Source organism: Caretta caretta, chromosome 4 (assembly GCF_965140235.1).
Source record: "Caretta caretta isolate rCarCar2 chromosome 4, rCarCar1.hap1, whole genome shotgun sequence".
NCBI classification, from domain to species: Eukaryota; Metazoa; Chordata; order Testudines; family Cheloniidae; genus Caretta; species Caretta caretta.
Window position 1 is genome coordinate 147,356,958 of NC_134209.1, and position 22,167 is coordinate 147,379,124.

At 39.2% G+C, this 22,167-nt stretch overlaps 1 protein-coding gene across 2 annotated transcripts in view; it reads right to left on the reverse strand.

Annotated features, from left to right (window-relative positions):
* Window positions 1–22,167, reverse strand: part of DNAAF9 (dynein axonemal assembly factor 9) — a 138,257-nt gene that overhangs the window by 65,125 nt on the left and 50,965 nt on the right. For both annotated transcript variants that reach the window (XM_075128148.1, XM_048846391.2), the window contains exons 8-12: window positions 17,591–17,689; window positions 16,494–16,549; window positions 12,633–12,768; window positions 10,830–10,911; window positions 4,970–5,006 (exon numbers count right to left, since the gene is read on the reverse strand). In XM_075128148.1, the coding sequence (XP_074984249.1) occupies window positions 4,970–5,006; window positions 10,830–10,911; window positions 12,633–12,768; window positions 16,494–16,549; window positions 17,591–17,689 (410 nt within the window). The remainder of the gene's footprint in view (window positions 1–4,969; window positions 5,007–10,829; window positions 10,912–12,632; window positions 12,769–16,493; window positions 16,550–17,590; window positions 17,690–22,167) is intronic.

Here is a 22,167-nt window from a genome sequence, read left to right on the forward strand (position 1 = left end):
TAGTTGATTTATTTTCATGACATTTTATTTGCACTTGGGTGGATGAAAGTAAATTTTTTAAAGTTAAAAAAGTTGGATATTTTAAAATCAGATTTTTGATTTTGTTATTTAAATTATAAGTTCTTCTTTTTAAAAATAAGCCTGTTTACAATTAAATCTGAATTTAGCACAAAATATGTTAAGGCCTAAACTTATTTTAATCTCTTAAAACATTGAAATAAAAAATAAATATGCTTAATCCATGAGCCTCTATCAAAAACTGAGTTAAACGCTGCTTTTCTACATAGAGAGAGAAAACTATAGGATAAACCTCCAGCTTTTGAGGTCAAGCTTTATGAATATGGCACAATAGGACGTGTACTGTATTAAGGGCTTGACCCTGTGGGGGACCCAGAAACTGTGCTACTGGGTGCAAGAGACTGGCAAAGTCACCATAGTCACTGGGACCATGCCTCTGACTCCAGGAGACACCATCATGGATCTCATCAGGATCATCCACTGAGCCTACCCAGATGGTCTCATACTCCTATTTAATAGTTTCTCTCGACTTGAGCTCTGATAAATATTCATAATTTGAGAACTGAGTCTATGACTACACCCAACATTCACCATTTTCTAACATAGTAAAAATGTCCAATGAATAAGAACCTGAAAATATTAAGCTACATAATTGCCTAAATAAATGTATAGAGTTAACATGTACCTCCCAGGTAGCAACAAGGTGTGTGTAAAGGCTCTATTTACTTGTAAATCAGCATGTTTTAATGGTTTTATCAACCAATGAGAATGCACCATTCTTTACAAAATAACTGTAGTAGAAATGAAAAAGTTGATTAAAATTGATGATAATCGAGGCTTTCCACTTGGTGATTTAAATGAAATCCATCCCAATTTGTCCTAAAGGAAATACTTTCAAAAGCCCTCAGCACTAGCTTACCTCTGTTCCCACTGGAATCAGTAGAAGTTTACCATGGGGTCAAGTGGAAGCACTTTTAATGATCTCACCGTGAGATCTCCAATAAAGAAAAATACCCATGGTCTCGAAGTAGGTCATGCAAGCAAGCCCTACATGCCCACACTGGGCTGACCTATCTAAGGGAAGAACTGGCCTGTTATAGAAATGTTCACTAAAAAAAATAAAATAAATCAACCACCATACACAAATACCATCCCACCCATCCACCCCACTTTTTGGCTGTGCAATAGAAAACTCATCCCATATAAAGGCCTGGTTTAATTTCCTTCCAAAAAGGGGAATGGAAAGACTCCCACTGACATCGATGACAATTAGATCAGGCTCTAAATGAATTATACACCTTTCAACAGCTCTACATCTCCAGATTCTTTGAACAATTTGTGGGCCTGTCTAGGAATTCCCAGCCTTCAGTATGCCATATATCGAAAAAGTGGGAGAAAGAAAAGACTCTTCTGCTTACTGTCCAACCTGCAGTAGCAGCCTCACTAACTAGTGGTCTCCCAAATCCCAAACTTTGCTCAAGAGCACCTCAATTCCACTACCTGCATTCCTACAATTGCCAGATTATAAGGAGTGGGGTTAAGTCCCCTGGACACACTGAAAGTCACTCAGGAAGTAAAGAAGCAATCTTGTATGCTTCTTGAAACTCCCACGCAAGGTTCACTCTGTGGTGTAAATTTTGGGGGGAAAACCTTAAGTACCTCAATATATTTTTATTGAGAGACTGCAACATAAGACTGGTTCAACCAAACCCTGACCAAGCCATTGTAGCTGACATCCCACATAGACTTACAGCAACAGAGAAAGTAACTTTATCTGTTTGTTTATAGAAGAGTGTTGGTTGTTTTGTTTATTTGTATGGGTTCACAGAAATAGTGTGAACTTTCCATAATATGCTGGAAAAAACTAGGTGCACTGAAAACAAGTGAAAATAAGTTTCTGCATGTCTGAGAGATGAAATAATTCTGGCTCAGAACCTAGCCCCACTGGTACACAAACTCCCACAAATATTAGTGAAGCGCCCCTCAGAAATTGATCAGATTTAGAGTATAACAGATGATGTGGTAACATTTTTCACTTGTTTTGCATTTTGTTACTTTAACTGGGTGTCAGGCTGTGGTATCTTGTTTGGAGGAGTAACGTTAATCCTACACTCGAAGGTTGCAGGAAAAGGATTGTGACCAAAGCCCCCAAAGTACCAAAGTATAAAGAAGTTATACTTCTTAAATATCCCCAAACCTAGGACTAAGCTGGGCATCAGAAATAACCCTCCTCTTTGTCTTTTTAGTGATCAGTGTCAGAAGATTCTACATCAAATTATTTTATTAGCAGAGCACCTGGGAGCCCCAATCTTGGGCCAGGAACCCCACTGTGCTAGGCACTGTACCAAAATACAAAAAAAGACAGCTCCTGTCCCGAAGAGCTTCCAATCTAAGTATAAGACAAGAGACTACAGATGGATGCAAACAGATGGGGGAGTACAAGGAAGCAATGAGACTATACCAGCCAGCTACTTTTGGAAAGATAAACATCTGGTCAAACAGGGGTCTCCACACTAAAATAAAGACCAGAGTGTATCAGGTGATTGTACTGAGCACAGACGGAGAAGAGACTTGGCCAATGAGAGTGAATAATAACAGACTGCAGGCTGCCCATCGCAGATGGCTGAAGAAGATACTACACATTTAATGGAAAGACCAGCTAACAAATGTGAGAGTGAGAGAGTTGACAGAGCAGGACATGTTAGAAATATACTAAAAAAAGCAAGCTCAGGATGTTAGACATGTACACCAAATTGAACACTTCAAAGATTTATAGATTCCAAGGCCCAGAAGAGACAATTGTTATCACTTAGTCTGAACTCCTCCCACAGGCCAGAGAACTTCCTTAAAGTAACTCCTAGAGCAGAGCTTTTTAAAAAACACCCTATCTTGATTTAAAAAGTGGTCAGTGATGGAGAATCCGTCACAACCTTGGTAAACTGTTCCAACGGTTAACTACTTGTGCTGCTAAAAATGTATGCCTTATTCCAGCTTGAATCTGTCTAGTTCCAACTTCCAGCCATTGGATCATGTTAAATCTTTCTCTGCTAGATTGAAGAGCACACCATTAAATATTTTCTCCCTGTGTAGGTACTTATAGACTAATCAGGTCACCCCTTAACCTTCTCTTTATTAAGCCAAATAGAGCTCCTTGAGTCTATCCCTATAAGGCATGTTTTCTAATTGTTTAATCATTCTTCTGGCTCTTCTCTGAACCCTCTCCAATTTATCAATATACTTATTGCATGGTGGACACGGTATTCCAGCAGTGGTTGCACCAATGCCAAATAAAAAGTGATAAAATAACCTCTACTCCTCAAAATTCCACTTTTTATGCATCCAAGGATCACATTTGCTCTTTTGGCATTAGCATTGCACTGAGAGTTTTCCACCACGCCCACCACATCTTTTTCAGTCCTGCTTCCCAGGATGGAGCCCCCTATCCTGTAAGTATGGCTTACACTCTGTGTCCCAAGATGTATATATTTATATTTAGACATATTGAAGCACATATTGTGTGTTTGTGCCCAGGTTACCAAGCGATCCAGTTTACTGTCCTCTTCTTTATTTACCACTCCCCCATTTGTGTGTCACCTGCAAACTTTTATCAGTGATGACTATATGTTTTCTTGCAGCTCATTGACAAAAATATTAGAAAGCACAGGGCCAAGAACTGACCATCCCTTCAGGAGCCCCCTAGAAACACACCCAATGGATGAAGATTCCCCATTTACAATTACATTTTGAGAGCTATCAGTTAGGGAGCTTTTAATCTATTTAATTTGTCGATGTTAATTTTATTAAAGACACAAGGTGAGTGAGTTAATATCTTCTATTGGACCAACTTCTGTTGGTGAGAGAGATATGGGGACCAACACCGGTACATCTACACTGCATGTTAATTTTATATCATTCTAGTTTTTTAATCTAAGTGGCATATGGTACCAAGTTAAAGCCTTACACTAGTATTCGTATATTATCTCAAAACTTACCTTTTTTGAACCAAACTTGTAATCTCATCAAAAAAGATATCAAGTTAGTTTGACAGGATCTGTTTTCCTTAAACCCATGTTGATTGGCCTTAATTAAATTACCCCCCTTTAATACTGTATTAATCAAGTCTTATATCAGCTGCTCCACTACGTTGCCCAGGATCAATGCCAGACTGACAAGCCTGTAGTTACCCAGGTCATCCCATTTACCCTTTTTAAATATGACACAACATTGGCTTTCTTCCAGTCTTCTGCAACATAGCTTGTGTTCCTGACTTACTGAAAACCAACTATTAATGGTCTAGTGTGATATTCCGGCAGCTTTTTTAAAACTCTCAGAAACAAGTTATCCATGCCTGCTGATTTTAAAATGTCTAATTTTGGTAGCTTCTGTTTAACATCCTCCTGAGATACTAGTGTAATGAAAAGACTCATCTTATGATCTAGCTGCATCATCTGTTTTTTCCCCCAAATACAAATAGGAAACATGGTAAGCAAGCCCTTAATTGAATATTTGACAGAGGAAACAGAAGGCAAGGAAGGCTAAGGAAGAACTGACAGAAGACAGTGACACAAGATACTGAATACACAACCTCCAGGGAGAATCACAATTAGCAAGCCAGTGCAGAAACTGGACTGTCTCATGTATCAGTAACACAGGAGGAACTAAGGTATAAGACCAAAAATTATTTTATTTAAAACACTGTTTTGGTGCTGCAGTGAAGTGATATATTAAGTAACTGTCCCTATACTCCACATCAGTTTCCAGATTTCTCATTTTTTAAGCACCTAGTTAAAGCCTCCCCTAGATATACACACAGCTGCGTTAAAAAACAAAACAGAACAAAACTGCACTGTAATTATCAGCAGCCATCACATCTAAATAGGAGTTTGGGATCTACTGTCATGAAGTGGAATTGGAAGGGGAAGTAGGGGGGAAGTAAAAATGGATAGCTTACACTTGTTTAGTTTTCTCGTGCATCTCATTGTCATTTCCTGTATGAAAATGAAATATTTCAAGTTAGTTTTAAATACTATTACATGAGGTTATGCAACATATTTCATGGAAAAGGTATCTACTTTAAAAAAAGCAGAATTATGAATTCAAAAGTCTAAACAATTGGTATTTACATTTTACTTGCAGAGTAATCTTTACTTCTTGTTTTATATAAATTGATGTATAAACTGTGGCTGGTAATTTTGTTTAGGATCTTGCTTTGATAGGTAGGTTTTGTTAACCCTCCCCCCCCCCCAAAAAAAAACAAACAGAGCAAATTTCTGGCTACAACTTGTACCAGTATGTGCAGTACCATGGTAATGTGCCCGCGCCCCCCGATCAGGGCAGGTGAAGAATCCGTGCCACCATTCCTCACAGCTGCCCACCCACCCTTACTGTCAGAGCCCTGCGTGGATACAAAATTTGTATCCACGTCGGCGCTGGTATCTGCAGAAATGGCCCATGGATATAAAGGAGATACCCATGGATTTGCAGGGCTCTAGTGATTACTGTAAGCCCTCCATTGGTCAAAGACAAAAGGGATGGAGTTTCCTTTATAAATCATGAAAAGTATCAAAAATATGGTTGCACACCTGAGAAGTAGCAAAATACTATGAACAAACATATTTACTCTGTTTGAGAAGTTTGTAAAAAATTACATTTCAACTGCTTCTGTCACAGTGTAACATTACTGGCAAGGCTACATAGAGGCTAGCGCAAAAAGGCAGAAAGAAAGTAACGTATCAAAGGTTTTCATTTCTTTTACTCGCATGTGCACCAGTGTGCGCTAGGTCATGCTCACGAACAAAGAAGAGTAGGAACAGAAGAGCGTCACTAATTTTAAAATTACAAAAAAGGATGTTAGAGGGGAGAGAAGAAAGGACAGTGTAGTAGTATACTCAATCCACACTTTCTACAAACATTACACTAGGAAAACAGGCTTTATCTGAAAAGATTTCTCAAGTATGAACTAACACAGATCCTAACACAAGGAAGAAAGGAGAGCAGCAGAATACAGACCCTGGACTTGAGAAAAGCAGACTGACTCCCTCAGAGAACTGATGTGCAAGATCCCCTGGGAGAATAACATGAGGGCGAAAGGAGTCCAGGAGAGCTGGCTGTATTTTAAAGAATCCTTATTGAGGTTACAGGGACAAACCATCCCGATGTGTAGAAAGAATAGTAGATATGGCAGGCGACCAGCTTGGCTTAACAGTGAAATCCTTGCTGATCTTAAATACAAAAAAGAAGCTTACAAGAAGTGGAAGATTGGACAAATGACCAGGGAGGAGTATAAAAATATTGCTCGGGCTTGCAGGAGTGAAATCAGGAAGATCAAATCACACCTGGAGTTGCAGCTAGCAAGAGATGTTAAGAGTAACAAGAAGGGTTTCTTCAGGTATGTTAACAACAAGAAGAAAGTCAAGGAAAGTGTGGGCCCCTTACTGAATGAGGGAGGCAACCTCGTGACAGAGGATGTGGAAAAAGCTAATGCACTCAATACTTTTTTTGCCTCTGTCTTCACGAACAAGGTCAGCTCCCAGACTACTGCACTGGGCAGCACAGCATGGGGAGGAGGTGACCAGCCCTCTGTGGAGAAAGAAGTGGTTCAGGACTATTTAGAAAAGCTGGACGAGCACAAGTCTATGGGGTCGGATGCGTTGCATCCGAGAGTGCTAAAGGAGTTGGCGGATGTGATTGCAGAGCCATTGGCCATTATCCTTGAAAACTCATGGCGATCGGGGGAGGTCCCAGATGACTGGAAAAATCATGGAGCAGGTCCTCAAGTAATCAATTCTGAAGCACTTAGAGGAGAGGAAGGTGATCAGGAACAGTAAGCATGGATTCACCAAGGGAAAGTCATGCCTGACTAATCTAATTGCCTTCTATGATGAGATTACTGGCTCTGTGGATGAAGGGAAACCAGTGGACGTGTTGTTCCTTGACTTTAGCAAAGCTTTTGACACGGTCTCCCACAGTATTCTTGCCAGCAAGTTAAAGAAGCATGGGCTGGATGAATGGACTATAAAGTGGACAGAAAGCTGGCTAGATTGTCGGGCTCAACGGGTAGTGATCAATGGCTCCATGTCTAGTTGGCAGCCGGTATCAAGTGGAGTGCCCCAAGGGTCAGTCCTGGGGCCGGTTTTGTTCAATATCTTCATAAATGATCTGGAGGATGGTGTGGATTGCACCCTCAGCAAGTTTGCGGATGACACTACACTGGGAGGAGTGGTAGATACGCTGGCGGGTAGGGATAGGATACAGAGGGACCTAGACAAATTGGAGGATTGGGCCAAAAGAAATCGGATGAGGTTCAACAAGGACAAGTGCAGAGTCCTGCACTTAGGACAGAAGAATCCCATGCACCGCTACAGAATAGGGACCGAATGGCTCGGCAGCAGTTCTGCAGAAAAGGACCGAGGGGTTACAGTGGACGAGAAGCTGGATATGAGTCAACAGTGTGCCCTTGTTGCCAAGAAGGCCAATGGCATTTTGGGATGTATAAGTAGGGGCATTGCCAGCAGATCGAGGGACATGATCATTCCCCGCTATTCGCCATTGGTGAGGCCTCATCTGGAGTACCATGTCCAGTTTTGGGCCCCACACTACAAGAAGGATGTGGAAAAATTGGAAAGAGTCCAGCGGAGGGCAACAAAAATGATTAGGGGACTGGAACACATGACTTATGAGGAGAGGCTGAGGGAACTGGGGATGTTTAGTCTGCAGAAGAGAAGAATGAGGGGGGATTTGATAGCTGCTTTCAACTACCTGAAAGGGGGTTCCAAAGAGGATGGCTCTAGACTGTTCTCAGTGGTAGCAGATGACAGGACAAGGAGTAATGGTCTCAAGTTGCAGTGGGGGAGATTTAGGTTGGATATTAGGAAAAACTTTTTCACTAGGACGGTGGTGAAACACTGGAATGCGTTACCTAGGGAGGTGGTGGAATCTCCTTCCCTAGAAGTTTTTAAGGTCAGGCTTGACAAAGCCCTGGCTGGGATGATTTAGTCAGGGATCCGTCCTGCTTTGAGCAGGGGGTTGGAGTAGATGACCTCCTGAGGTCCCTTCCAACCCTGATATTCTATGATTCTATGAACTATAATAAAATCAATTCTAAATAACAAAGGTGAATGTTTATGGCAGGTGTGATGTATGTATATTGCTGCTGACTATAAAAAAGAAATATAAAACATGATTTCATTAATGGCCTCTCAAGCATTTTTGATTTAAGAGATCCTTGGACATTATTTAACGCGAGTCATTTTACATACAGATGCACACCAACCATTAACACATTTAAATGTTAATCTACCGAAATTCCCTTATGCTATGATTTATATTGGGGAGGCTGCTTGATCTTATATTACCGCTTTGAAGCATACAACTTCAGTGAGAAGAAAGGATGTAAACCTTCTTTTGACAAATGAATTTCCTCTCTGTCCTCACTTAATTTGTGAGTATAAGATAAGGGGGGGGGGAAGGCAATACAGATGAGACAGCATAGGGAAGACCTTTTTTTGCAAATACATTTGGCAAAATCTGAAGTTATTTGATCTTGAATAAGATGCAAGCTTTTTTATTTTTACGGGCTTTTTTTAGTTAATAACACCAACTACTGAATTGTATCACAAGTGACTGATTAATAGCCTATCTACATAAGATTCCAAAATTGTCATGTTGAAGCCTAGAATGTCTGTTGAGTCAGTGTGAAACAATGCAAACAGCCTCAAGCATAACTGAGAGCACTTTTTTATTTATTTTTTGTTCAGAACATCAGCAGGTTCAGTCATCACTGGGATTTGCAGTCTGTCTCCACCCAATTAAGTTCTCAGCCATTTTGACTTATGAATTACTCCTGTGCAATGTACACCTACAGTTAGGCATGTATCTATGCCATGCCAATGATCACCACATCTTTGTGGTATCAGAGGTAACGCACCGAGTCACCACTGCCAGAGCCATGACACAGCATGGGCTTTCAGCTACTAGTTTTACTATTAAGTCATTTGCTTCTCATTGGAATAACCTTGGTTAAATGGTCTTCTTGAGCTACTGCAGGCAAAGTTCCTCTAGGGAACACTGGCTGTATGGTAAGTTGATCTGGTTGAAAATTACATGCAGGTGTAACATTTAATATCAAGATCTTAGATTATTGTTATTTATTAGGCGGCTATAAATGTTTCATTACAAGAATCTTTTTTTAAGCAAATGCACTGGAATTTGTGTGTTGATGGTTTGTTTTTTTAAAAGAGTATTTTAACAGGCTAATTATTAAGAGATGAAATTAGATTAAAACTTAATTGCACATAATAGACTGGTATTTGACAAAATCTATTTAATATAATCTTACAGCTTGGAACAAAGTACACAATGTTTTTATTACAATGATAATATTGTTGCAACCATCGCTTGGGTAGACTATTCAGACAACACAAGACAGAGACAAAGGACTAAAAAGACCAGGACAAACTCTTCTCTCTCATCTTCCCTGTAAAATCATCTTCTTTCAACAAAAGAAGAGTTGCGATGTTGCTATGTAATTACCGCCTTGAATTGTTGGCTTTTGATTTCCTATAAACTTCTGTAACAGGCAAGTTAACACTTTCCTGTAACTTGTAAAGCACTAATGCAGTCAAAATTATGTTCTTTACAAACTTCCTACAGTAACTAAAGCAAGCATGTCTCATAATATTTTGAAATTTACTAGGCGTGCAACTGATTATTTTTAATATTTGCCGATAGCTTGGAACAGATATTTGAGACGACTGCACTCACAATTTATGATTAAGATTTATGTACTCCCCAAAGCATTATTTTTTACATTTATCACTGTATTTTATAAACCATGCTCCAGGTGCTGGAGGATATTTAAAAATTCATCTGGCCCCTATTGCCAAAATATCTGGGCTCCATATAAATTCTGAAAATTTTAATATTGGGAAACTTGAATCTTCCCCCTTGAAATCAATGGGAGTTTTGCAAACTTCAAAGGGAACACCATCAGGACCTATTTGTATATATATTTTTAAATGCTAAGGGGATCAAGATGATAAGGCAATGAATATCACATAAATCTGTAAAAATATAAGTACATAATACTCCAACATGGTACAATTTAATGAAGCAATCATTAAAAGTCATGTGTCAACAGTTACCAAATGGAGGTAGCTGAGATACTGCAGTTATGTTCCTATGCTTAAACCAGGAAGTAACTTGTACCTCAGGTATGGCAGATAATTTTTTGACATTATAGTGGTGACAATCATATAGCACATTTCAACTTGAACTTCATATTTATTTTCTTTAATGGATTTAAACTCACACTCAACATTAACCAAATTAAATATGTGACTTTGAACTGCAGTAGCTAAGACACAAGGCCCCCATTGACTTGAATGGGGTGGATTTTACCTTAAAAGCAGAACATTTCCACCAGGCTCACTCAATTCTACTCTCACCATGCATCCCCAGTCTTTGAAAGATTTCCCCTCCCCTACTTCTTGTGACTTTTTTCAAGTATTTTCAAACTAAATAGAGTTTAAGCTCTAATTATGCCTTATTTCCAAACATCTACTTTTGGAGAATTCCTTGAAAACTTCTGACAGATTTTAGTGAAAGGTGAAGGTGGAGGGACATGGTCAAGATAACCATGTCAGGCTGGATTCTTTGCATGGGCTACTGCTCTACAGATTATCTACAGCTGTGGGAATCAAACAGTATATGCTTTCAATCTCTCTACAAGCAAAACACCAGCTGCTAAATTATTACAAATAATCAGATGGCTATGTTCCTTAAATACTCTGAGATAATGTTGAGAGACTTACCCAGGTAAGGAATGTGAGTTGTTCCAAAAATATAGGTCCTTGAACAAGCCAGAGGTCCCTTGGGAGATACACACTGCACAGCCTAGTTGTCAGTATTAATAAGATGTAAGTGGGTCTTAAAGTCAATAAATAATAGTATAAACATTAACAACTATAAATAGATGGCTAATTAAAATCTGCCTTAATTTTCTTGCTACTGAAAGTGCAGGAACCAGGACCAGTTGTATTAAAAAAGTTATCTAAGCCTTTTAAAGGTATATTTCAATATTTGACTTGATATGCGTGGTTCAAAAAGGCCTTGAAAACAAAAGGAGTTCTGAATTCCCCATGTGAATTAAGAAAGTGTTTTCAGGTTTGTATATAAATTATTCCTTTTCATTAATGTGCCTCAAGTTCTGCTAAGCATCCATGTCCTTTACCTGTTATTTAATGCTATTTTCAGTGCATCCTACTAGCTAACAGAGCAGAGCAATGTCATGTTAGGTGTACCACCACCTTTAGACCTCCGAGACTCACTGACACGATGTGGTAGACACCATATCAGAAAGCAATCACAACTGGCTCTGACAGACGACAGGTGGTCCTAACAGGAAACCCACCCACGTATGTGAAAATAAAAATAGTATGACTGGTATCCATGTGGGAATAATATGGGAGAGGGTAGGAAACAGAGAATGAAGTTTAATTACACTGGAACATTAAATAATCTTTTCTTGTTTACCTAACCAGTGGGATAGGCCAACCCCATGCTCATCCATAAGGCAGTGACTCATTCAATATTGCTCTAGCCCATGTGGAGTCATAAAATTATTACCAGGCCATTGCTCCCTAATTACCTGTACCTAATAAACTACATTCTACGTCTTTTGCAGTAGCAGCTGTGCAACAGAACACCCTTCTGACTTACAGACACTCTCAAAGCCTTCCTCAACTGGCTACTAGGGAGAACTAAACAACAATGCAACCTGCACACTCCTCCTTCGCTTCTAGTTACCTTCTTGATGCACCCAGCCCAGCCAGCCTGAGGATCTGTATTCCCTGGGGTTGCTTCCCAAAATGCGTTCCCTGCATGGGAGCGCAATAAGCCATCGAGTTCATGATATGTTTTAAATTCAACTTTTACTTGAAAATGGAAACAAGTAAATTTTTAAAAAGTTCATCTTAGTAACAATTTTTAACAGTTGAAAGCTATTCAGGGATTTTGTGGTTTGTCTCCAAACCTCATTACATTTTTAAACAACCAGACAATGGTTTTAATGAGTTAACAAGTTACTAAAAAAATTACTACAAGTGTGAATACTGTATATTTTTAGAAATGTTAACCAAGAGTTTTATGATTCAACCATAACTCAGATTTCAGTTACTGAAGAAAAAAGTTAATAAATTATGCATCTTCAGAGAGTATTTTTATTTGCAGCCTAGAGTCAGTCAGAATACAGACCAGGGATATTATACCCTATCTTTTCAACTATGCACAGTCCTTAGAAAGTTGTCTTCTTTCATATTGGGCCCAATCATGTGCACCCCATGGAGTGGAACACCCATTTAAGTCAATGGGAGTTTGGCTTCCAAGAGGGGCTGTAGGATTGGTCCCATAGCAACTACAATTTCCTATTTCCTGCCTTTTCTTTAAAGGTCTGACTGCTTTACTTGAACCTTTCAGAATATACATTTGTACTGCACACATATTGGCTGTTTGACTGATCACCAATAAGCATTTTGTAATACAAAGAAAAACAATTTAGCAAAGCAAAAACATACTGTTTGGGGAAGAAAAAAATAAGTAAGTTATTAAAAGCTCACCATGTGCTTAGCAGTACTTCCGCCAAGGCCTGTATTTCGAACCAGATGTCCCTCAGATGGAAAATTAAAGTTACCAGAGTTCAGGTTCTCTTTACTCGAGTGGTTACCAAACAGCACAAAAGGCTGTCTGCTAGGGCTAGAGAAAAATACAATTATTACTTCTACACTTGTAGAATACTTGAGGCCTTGATTATATTTTAAGAGTTTTTGTAAGTTATTTATTGGAATTCCCCCATTAAAACAGAGTATAGCAATGAAATTATAATTAGCTGTATAGTCTATATTGAGAATCAATGGAAAACCTCTGCAGTTAGAAAGAAAGAACCAAACAAAAGGGATCATGAGTTAACAAATGAGTTAACAAAAGATTAGGCAACAAAATATTTATGAAAATATCTTCCAAGCCTACCTCAAGGATGTTAAGAAACTTGTAGTGTAAATATTTCCTATTTGCAATTTTGACTGCTGTCTAATGTTTCTCTGGATACTTGTGGTTCAAGAAAGCTTGACAACTGTCTCCACGTGTTTCAAAGAGATTAAACACTATGGAAAGCCCTGACACTATGTGAGAGGGTACCTTGAAGTCCATTGGTTAGCAGCAGGTAAGGAAGAACCAAAGGATAGTTCTTTAGATGACAGCTAACTGAGATCTTTCCTTAGCTCAAGCATAAAATGCTCTGCTTTTGGAACAAAAGGATGACGAGAGTTCTCCTGAGATCAGTAAGTACATGCTTAACAAGTGAATAAGTGACAGGTGACAACCACAATTCCATTATGAAGATAATCAAATCTATCTCTAACTCTCCACCAGAAAAAACCTTCCTTTTTCAAATACTTGGAGTTACATGTCATTAAGTAAAACGTATTCTGAAAATTGAGTGAGTTAAATACTTTGTGATAAAAGACTAAAACAGTGCTTTTATATTTTGAGGTATCTAATGTTTCTTTGTATCTCAATTTAACACACAAACCACATTATGTCAGACTTTCAAACAAATTTTAACATAAGTTTGTGAAAAAAGTGGTTTTCAAGGGGAGGAATGGTAAAAATCTATCAACTATTGACGTTATTTGAAAACTAGACACAAACAAGGAAACAGAGGAGGGAAAGATATGACAGACTATTTTCAACTTCAAACTCCAGATTAGCCAGTGTTACTTTTCCAAAGTGAAAGGAAACTTCGGGAGCTGATGAAGTGACATCTCCTCCTGCATATCCCACCAAGACGATCCCCAGCCTAGAGAATGTGCACAAGTTCATTCGCTATAAGTGAGAAACCAACTCTAAGGGAGTGCCTACACATTGTGTGTTTGGTTAGGATTCTTACCTTGGTATTTACCAATTATTGAGCTGGTTAACCCCTTTACTAAGGCTATTCTGTATATTCCCCTAATGTTTGTTCAAGGCTACAAATATTTATTTTCACAAGGATCCAGCAAGGATAGAGTAGCTGGGCCCTGGGGATATCACAAATGTACCCTTCATCTGATGTGTCAGACTTCTAGCTTATCCATTAAAATGTTGTTTTTTGGATACAAGCTGCTTTGAATCTCTGTACTTAGGCCAACAGTATTATCAGACTAACAATCTTTACCATTTTAATGTGCTTTGAGATGCAGTGACTAAGAAATATTCCAAGAGCACTGTGACGTTATCTAATTAAAATAGGACCATGTAAATCATTGTGGCTACCACTGTGATATAATTGCAATAAATCTTAAACGAAATGTGACATATGACCAGAAAGGATTAAGCAGCTTACAGGCTAAATGACCCAAAGCCAACCATTAAAGACATGTTAGAAATTATGTGACTGGTAATTAGGGCCATTCCCTGCTAGATAGGCTAGAACTTTGAAGTGCAAACCTGTATTGTTAGAGAATTAGAGGTGATACTAATTGTGTGTGTTTACTTCTATCTTGTCTAATAATTAGCTATGTAAACAGACAGTACCTATAGCTATTGATTCAGAGATCAAAAGGGAATATTAACATTTAGATTAATCTTGAATGCAATGATGGCATTGTCTGTATGTTCTTTAAAGTTGTGACAGACTGCCTAATGGATAAATTATCTCATGTTAATCACCGGTGAGGTTTGGGAAACAGAAGGTTACATCAAAAAACCATTGTTCACCCAGGACTGTATGGTCAAGTGGCTGCTAGAAAATGGTATAAAAGACCCTGGGGTCCCAATCCTTTTTATCTCAGATCTGCTTGAGGCTTCATGTAGGGAAAGCCTAAGCCATAAGGACTGAGATCCCAGTCCTGACCGGACTACCCTGAATATAAACATTGGACTGTAACCTATCCAAAGCTCACCATCTCTGCTGTGAATCTGAATCTCAAGAATTGTACTCAAGTCTGTACGTACACTGATCTTTTAACCAACATACTCTCTTTTCTTTTTTAATAAATTTTAGTTTAGTTTATAAGAATTGGATGTAAGCGTGTATTTGGGTAAGATCTGAAATATTCATTAACCTGGGAGGTAATGTGTGCAATCCTTTGGAAGTGTAGAACTTTTCTATACGATCAATAAGATTTTCAGTAATCCTCATCATATTTGACTTGGGTGTCTGGGTGGAGGCCTGAGGCTGGGTTACTTTAAGGGAACCGTGTTGTTGGCTTCTGGGTAACCAGTGAGGTATTATAGAGGGTGCTTTGTGCTGGCTTGGCAAATCTAAGTATTGGAATATCCACCAGCTTTGGGGATTGTCTGCTCCATTCTCTGCAGTTCACCCTAATTGAATGACCACAGTTGGCTCCCCTGGGATCCCAGTCACAAGCACAAAATATTATTAGACAGGTATCTAGATTTTACATGTAAAGTAAGGTTCAGTCTGTGTCATTAATTTGCACATTTATAAGTTTCTACTTCCATAATATTTCTTTTTCTTAAGTGTCATATAGAGAGATTGCTGTGACAGAATTAATGCTTTCATGCTGGGATGAAATAAGCATTATTTTATCCTTAAATTATTCTTATGTGGCTAGTGTAAGTTTTGGATTTTTCTTATCTACTTATTTCCTTGCTTTTAAGTGTTTGGGTTTTGTAAATGATTGACAAATGTGTCACTCAAACTTTTTTTTTTTTTAGGACTATTATGAAAATATGGGGCCAAATGTTCTAACTTGGCCATTCTGCACACACGATGCTCAGGTGGCATGGTAATGAAATAGTATAAGATCCTGAATAACACAGAATAGTCAAAGTGGGTAATTAGAAACCTGAATGCTTGTTCTGTACACAATACAGTCACATGGATGACAATTTACAAAGAACAGGAGTACTTGTGGCACCTTAGAGACTAACAAATTTATCTGAGCATAAATTTTCATGGGCTACACCTCATCGGCTGCATAGAATGGAACATATAGTAAGAAGCTATTTTATATATATATAAAGCCTCTTATTCCACCTTTTCATGTTCTCTGTGTGTCTATATCTTCTTAGTATATATTACCATTCTATGCAGCCGATGAAGTGGGTTGTAGCCCACAAAAGCTTATGCTCAAATAACTTTGTTAGTCTCTAAGGTGCCACAAGTACTCCCGTTCTTTTTGCGGATACAGACTAACACGGCTGCTACTCTGAAACCTGTCAATTTACAAAGAGTTTGGGGATCCTTCAGGAGAAGAGGCCGTACATAAGTGGTATTACTAAAAATATATTTTATAGCTAAAGATAATATATCATATCCTATTTAGGATTGATATGGAGTTAAGCTGTATTCATGGTCCCAAATGACATTACAAGAGGTCTTAATGCATCAGATACAAAGTAACATTATATAAATATAGTACACTGATTGATATATATGACATACATCTTCACAGGAATAAGATAAATGACATTACCTGTTGTCTGTTATATGGCTTGAAATCATTCCATGACTGAAGTAACTTCTGAATGGCTACAAAAATTAAAAAACAACAACCTTGCTACTCCAACGGTAAAAAGAAACACAGAAAGACTGCCAGGTTTAAATGAGAGATGCTAATGCTATCACTAAGGCCTGGCTGACAGATCAACATAGCTACCTTGCTCAAGGGTGTGAAAAACTCACACCCCTGAGCACTGTAACTATGACAACCTAACCCCCAATTAAATGCGATTAGGTTGACAGAATAGTGCTTCCACAGATCTAGCTATCACAGCTTGGGAAGGTGCATTACCTACAATGATGAAAACACGTGTTCCGTTGCTGTAGGAAGTATCTACACTATGGCACTAGAGTGGCATAGCTACAGCACCAGAGCTGGGCCACTGCAGCACCCATAGTGTAGACAAGCACTAAAAAATGAACTACAGTACACACCATTTAAAAAAACGAACAAGAAGTCACATATCTTGATTACATAAGATATGTAAACTTATTATTATGTATGTAATATGTAAGATATGTAAACGATTATTAAACTCAACTGGAACCAGTAACAGGTCACAGTGGTGGAATGCATGAGCAGCACCTCCATATTTCACACTTAAGTCATATCGTGGATTATGTTAAAACTGGTCTGAAATTTGCAGTCCCAGCTTTTCTTGTTTGTTGCTTTATATGAATTCCTACCACCAAACTGAAATGAAATGCATACATAAATTTGAATCTATTAGACAGACATGCCATACAAATAAGGTCCATTATCAGTGCAAAACTCAACACTGAGTTTAGCTGAAAAGTTAAATTGCCATTCTACACAGATGAAACATTTGTATTATACTGTACTGTCATGTTAAACCAATAGGAATCATAGCCTGAACTGTACAATTTAGGAAAGAAGAATATTCATAAGCTTACACGCCGCAACAGACAAGTTTGCTCATAACCATAAAGATGAAAAAGAAAGAGGGGAACGGAAGAAAACAAAACCTATGAAATATAACGGCAAGGTGGTAATAATGAATCAGCATTAGTGACATTCGCATTTCAAAGGGTTTAATCAAGTAAACATACCTCTCCCGCCTGAGATTCTGACAGCTCGAGGATGAAAGGAATTTCAGTGTCGAAATTAGCAAAAAAGCTGATCCATTGGTGTTCGAAAGTCATTAAATCCTGAGGAGGGAAAGAAGCAATACATGTTGTTCTGTTCAGCTAATGTCATGTCAGCAGGGCAGTAAATCACAGATGTTAAACGATGAAATCAACTGTGCTACACCACTTTTGTTAACAGTCCAATTACATAAAATCTTGTTTTATGACCACTTTAGACCACTTTTATGACCACGTTAGATCTTGAAATTTAGTTTAGTCACTCAAAGCTTAATATAAAACTGGAAAATTCAACTTTCATTGGAAAAAATAATCTTCCATCCAATACGTAATTTCAGTCTAAAAATTAAGCCATTTATTTTGAGAATCATAGAATATCAGGGTTGGAAGGGACCTCAGAAGGTCATCTACTCCAATCCCCTGCTCAAAGCAGGACCAATCCCCAATTAAATCATCCCAGCCAGGGCTTTGTCAAGCCTGACCTTAAAAACTTCTAAGGAAGGAGATTCTACCACCTCCCTAGGTAACGCATTCCAGTGTTTCACCAACCTCCTAGTGAAAAAGGTTTTCCTAATATCCAACCTAAACCTCCCCCACTGCAACTTGAGACCATTACTCCTTGTCCTGTCCTCTTCTACCACTGAGAATAGTCTAGAACCATCCTCTCTGGAACCACCTCTCAGGTAGTTGAAAGCAGCTATCAAATCCCCCCTCATTCTTCTCTTCTGCAAACTAAACAATCCCAGTTCCCTCAGCCTCTCCTCATAACTCATAGGTATCAGAGGAACAGCCGTGTTAGTCTGTATTCGCAAAAAGAAAAGGAGTACTTGTGGCACCTTAGAGACTAACCAATTTATTTGAGCATGAGCTTTCGTGAGCTACAGCTCACTTCATCAGATGTTTACCGTGGAAACTGCAGCAGACTTTATATACACACAGAAATCATGAAACAATACCTCCTCCCACCCCACTGTCCTGCTGGTAATAGCTTATCTAAAGTGATCAACAGGTGGGCCATTTCCAGCACAAATCCAGGTTTTCTCACCCTCCACCCCCCCACACAAATTCACTCTCCTGCTGGTGCTAGCCCATCCAAAGTGACAACTCTTTACATAATCAAGTCGGGCTATTTCCTGCATAGATCAAGGTTTTCTCACATCCCCCCCACCCCCATACACACACAAACTCACTCTCCTGCTGGTAATAGCTCATCTAAACTGACCACTCTCCAGGTTTAAATCCAAGTTAAACCAGAACATCTGGGGGGGGGGGGGGGTAGGAAAAAACAAGAGGAAACAGGCTACCTTGCATAATGACTTAGCCACTCCCAGTCTCTATTTAAGCCTAAATTAATAGTATCCAATTTGCAAATGAATTCCAATTCAGCAGTTTCTCGCTGGAGTCTGGATTTGAAGTTTTTTTGTTTTAAGATAGCGACCTTCATGTCTGTGATTGCGTGACCAGAGAGATTGAAGTGTTCTCCGACTGGTTTATGAATGTTATAATTCTTGACATCTGATTTGTGTCCATTTATTCTTTTACATAGAGACTGTCCAGTTTGACCAATGTACATGGCAGAGGGGCATTGCTGGCACATGATGGCATATATCACATTGGTGGATGTGCAGGTGAACGAGCCTCTGATGGTGTGGCTGATGTTATTAGGCCCTGTGATGGTGTCCCCTGAATAGATATGTGGGCACAATTGGCAACGGGCTTTGTTGCAAGGATAAGTTCCTGGGTTAGTGGTTCTGTTGTGTGGTATGTGGTTGTTGGTGAGTATTTGCTTCAGGTTGCGGGGCTGTCTGTAGGCAAGGACTGGCCTGTCTCCCAAGACTTGTGAGAGTGTTGGGTCATCCTTTAGGATAGGTTGTAGATCCTTAATAATGCGTTGGAGGGGTTTTAGTTGGGGGCTGAAGGTGCCAATTGTGCCCACATATCTATTCAGGGGACACCATCACAGGGCCTAATAACATCAGCCACACCATCAGAGGCTCGTTCACCTGCACATCCACCAATGTGATATATGCCATCATGTGCCAGCAATGCCCCTCTGCCATGTACATTGGTCAAACTGGACAGTCTCTACGTAAAAGAATAAATGGACACAAATCAGATGTCAAGAATTATAACATTCATAAACCAGTCGGAGAACACTTCAATCTCTCTGGTCACGCAATCACAGACATGAAGGTCGCTATCTTAAAACAAAAAAACTTCAAATCCAGACTCCAGCGAGAAACTGCTGAATTGGAATTCATTTGCAAATTGGATACTATTAATTTAGGCTTAAATAGAGACTGGGAGTGGCTAAGTCATTATGCAAGGTAGCCTGTTTCCTCTTGTTTTTTCCTACCCCCCCCCCCCCCCCAGATGTTCTGGTTTAACTTGGATTTAAACCTGGAGAGTGGTCAGTTTAGATGAGCTATTACCAGCAGGAGAGTGAGTTTGTGTGTGTATGGGGGTGGGGGGGATGTGAGAAAACCTTGATCTATGCAGGAAATAGCCCGACTTGATTATGTAAAGAGTTGTCACTTTGGATGGGCTAGCACCAGCAGGAGAGTGAATTTGTGTGGGGGGGTGGAGGGTGAGAAAACCTGGATTTGTGCTGGAAATGGCCCACCTGTTGATCACTTTAGATAAGCTATTACCAGCAGGACAGTGGGGTGGGAGGAGGTATTGTTTCATGATTTCTGTGTGTATATAAAGTCTGCTGCAGTTTCCACGGTAAACATCTGATGAAGTGAGCTGTAGCTCACGAAAGCTCATGCTCAAATAAATTGGTTAGTCTCTAAGGTGCCACAAGTACTCCTTTTCTTTTCTCATAACTCATGTGTTCCAGACCCCTAATCATTTTTGTTGCCCTTCGCTGGACTCTCTCCAATTTATCCACATCCTTCTTGTAGTGTGGGGCCCAAAACTGGACACAGTACTTCAGATGAGGCCTCACCAATGTCGAATAGAGGGGGACGATCACGTCCCTTGATCTGCTCGCTATGCCCCTACTTATACATCCCAAAATGCCATTGGCCTTCTTGGCAAAAAGGGCACACTGCAGACTCATATCCAGCTTCTCGTCCACTGTCACCCCGAGGTCCTTTTCCGCAGAACTGCTGCCGAGCCATTCGGTCCCTAGTCTGTAGCTGTGCATTGGGTTCTTCCGTCCTAAGTGCAGGTCCCTGCACTTATCCTTATTGAACCTCATCCGATTTCTTTTGGCCCAATCCTCCAATTTGTCTAGGTCCCTCTGTATCCTATCCCTGCCCTCCAGCGTATCTACCACTCCTCCCAGTTTAGTATCATCCGCAAATTTGCTGAGAGTGCAATCCACACCATCCTCCAGATCGTTTATGAAGATATTGAACAAAACCGGCCCCAGGACTGACCCCCTGGGGCACTCCACTTGCCACCAGCTGCCAACTAGACATGGAGCCATTGATCACTACCCGTTGAGCCCGACAATCTAGCCAACTTTCTACCCTCCTTATAGTGCCAAACTGAGTTTTCAGATTACTGGGTAAAAGCTATTTGAAGAGATACTCACTCAAAAACTGAAGAGACAAACATGTAAATATGAACAGGATCAAAAATGAAGTACTGCCTAATATATTTTAAAAATGTATTCTGTACATTGCTTCAATACGGATTTGTACTTTTAATATCAAACAAAGACAGTAACTATGCATGGAGAGAAGGAGGGGAAAAAGTGACTTCTTATAACTAGAAATTATTATAATTATTCAAGATAAAGTCTGCCCCATGTGTCTTCACCCCTCTATCCCTAAACAACATGGCTGGAGACAGCAAATATGTATACCAAGTATGCTAGGTGTCAGATACAGAACGGAAATGAATCAGCATACAAATGAACAGGACTTTTTACAAGTTAAGGCAGTGAGAGTTAAGAATGAAATTAAAGCATCAGAAAAAGAATAGAGGAAAAACAAAATTTTACCATGCTGATGAAGCAGCTATTTGGGATGAGTATATAGTGTATCAGAATTATAACAAAGTTTAGTGTGGGATCTAAAATTATTGCACAATATGTATTATGTGGAACGGCTTCCATAGTTTTCCTAGGTATTAACCTAGGAGATATAGGGGCATGGGGGTGGGTGGGAGAGGAAGGATTATTGAAGTGAGGAGGTTTAGACTGTGTGCTCTTTTTTAAAATGGTATGAGTCAAAATTATATTTTTATGTCCACATTATAAATTTAGCAACAGGCTATGCACAAGACAATAATTACAGCTTCATTAATGCAGTGCTAACAATAGAAAACCATACAAATTAGACAGAGTAGTAACATTTAGTCTTACACACACTTTAATGTGGCCATTTAATGTCTTAACAAAATTGTTTATTTATGACTACAGACTGATATTCTTGAATTCTACACATTGAAGCCATAAGCTGCAAGAAAACCTCTGTTCAGCAAGAATGAGCAAGACCAAAAGTTTTCACATAAGGTATTTTAGCTTTCTAAAATAGCATAATTGAGAAGTACTTTCATTAATTTATTCAGGACAAGATGGTATGCCA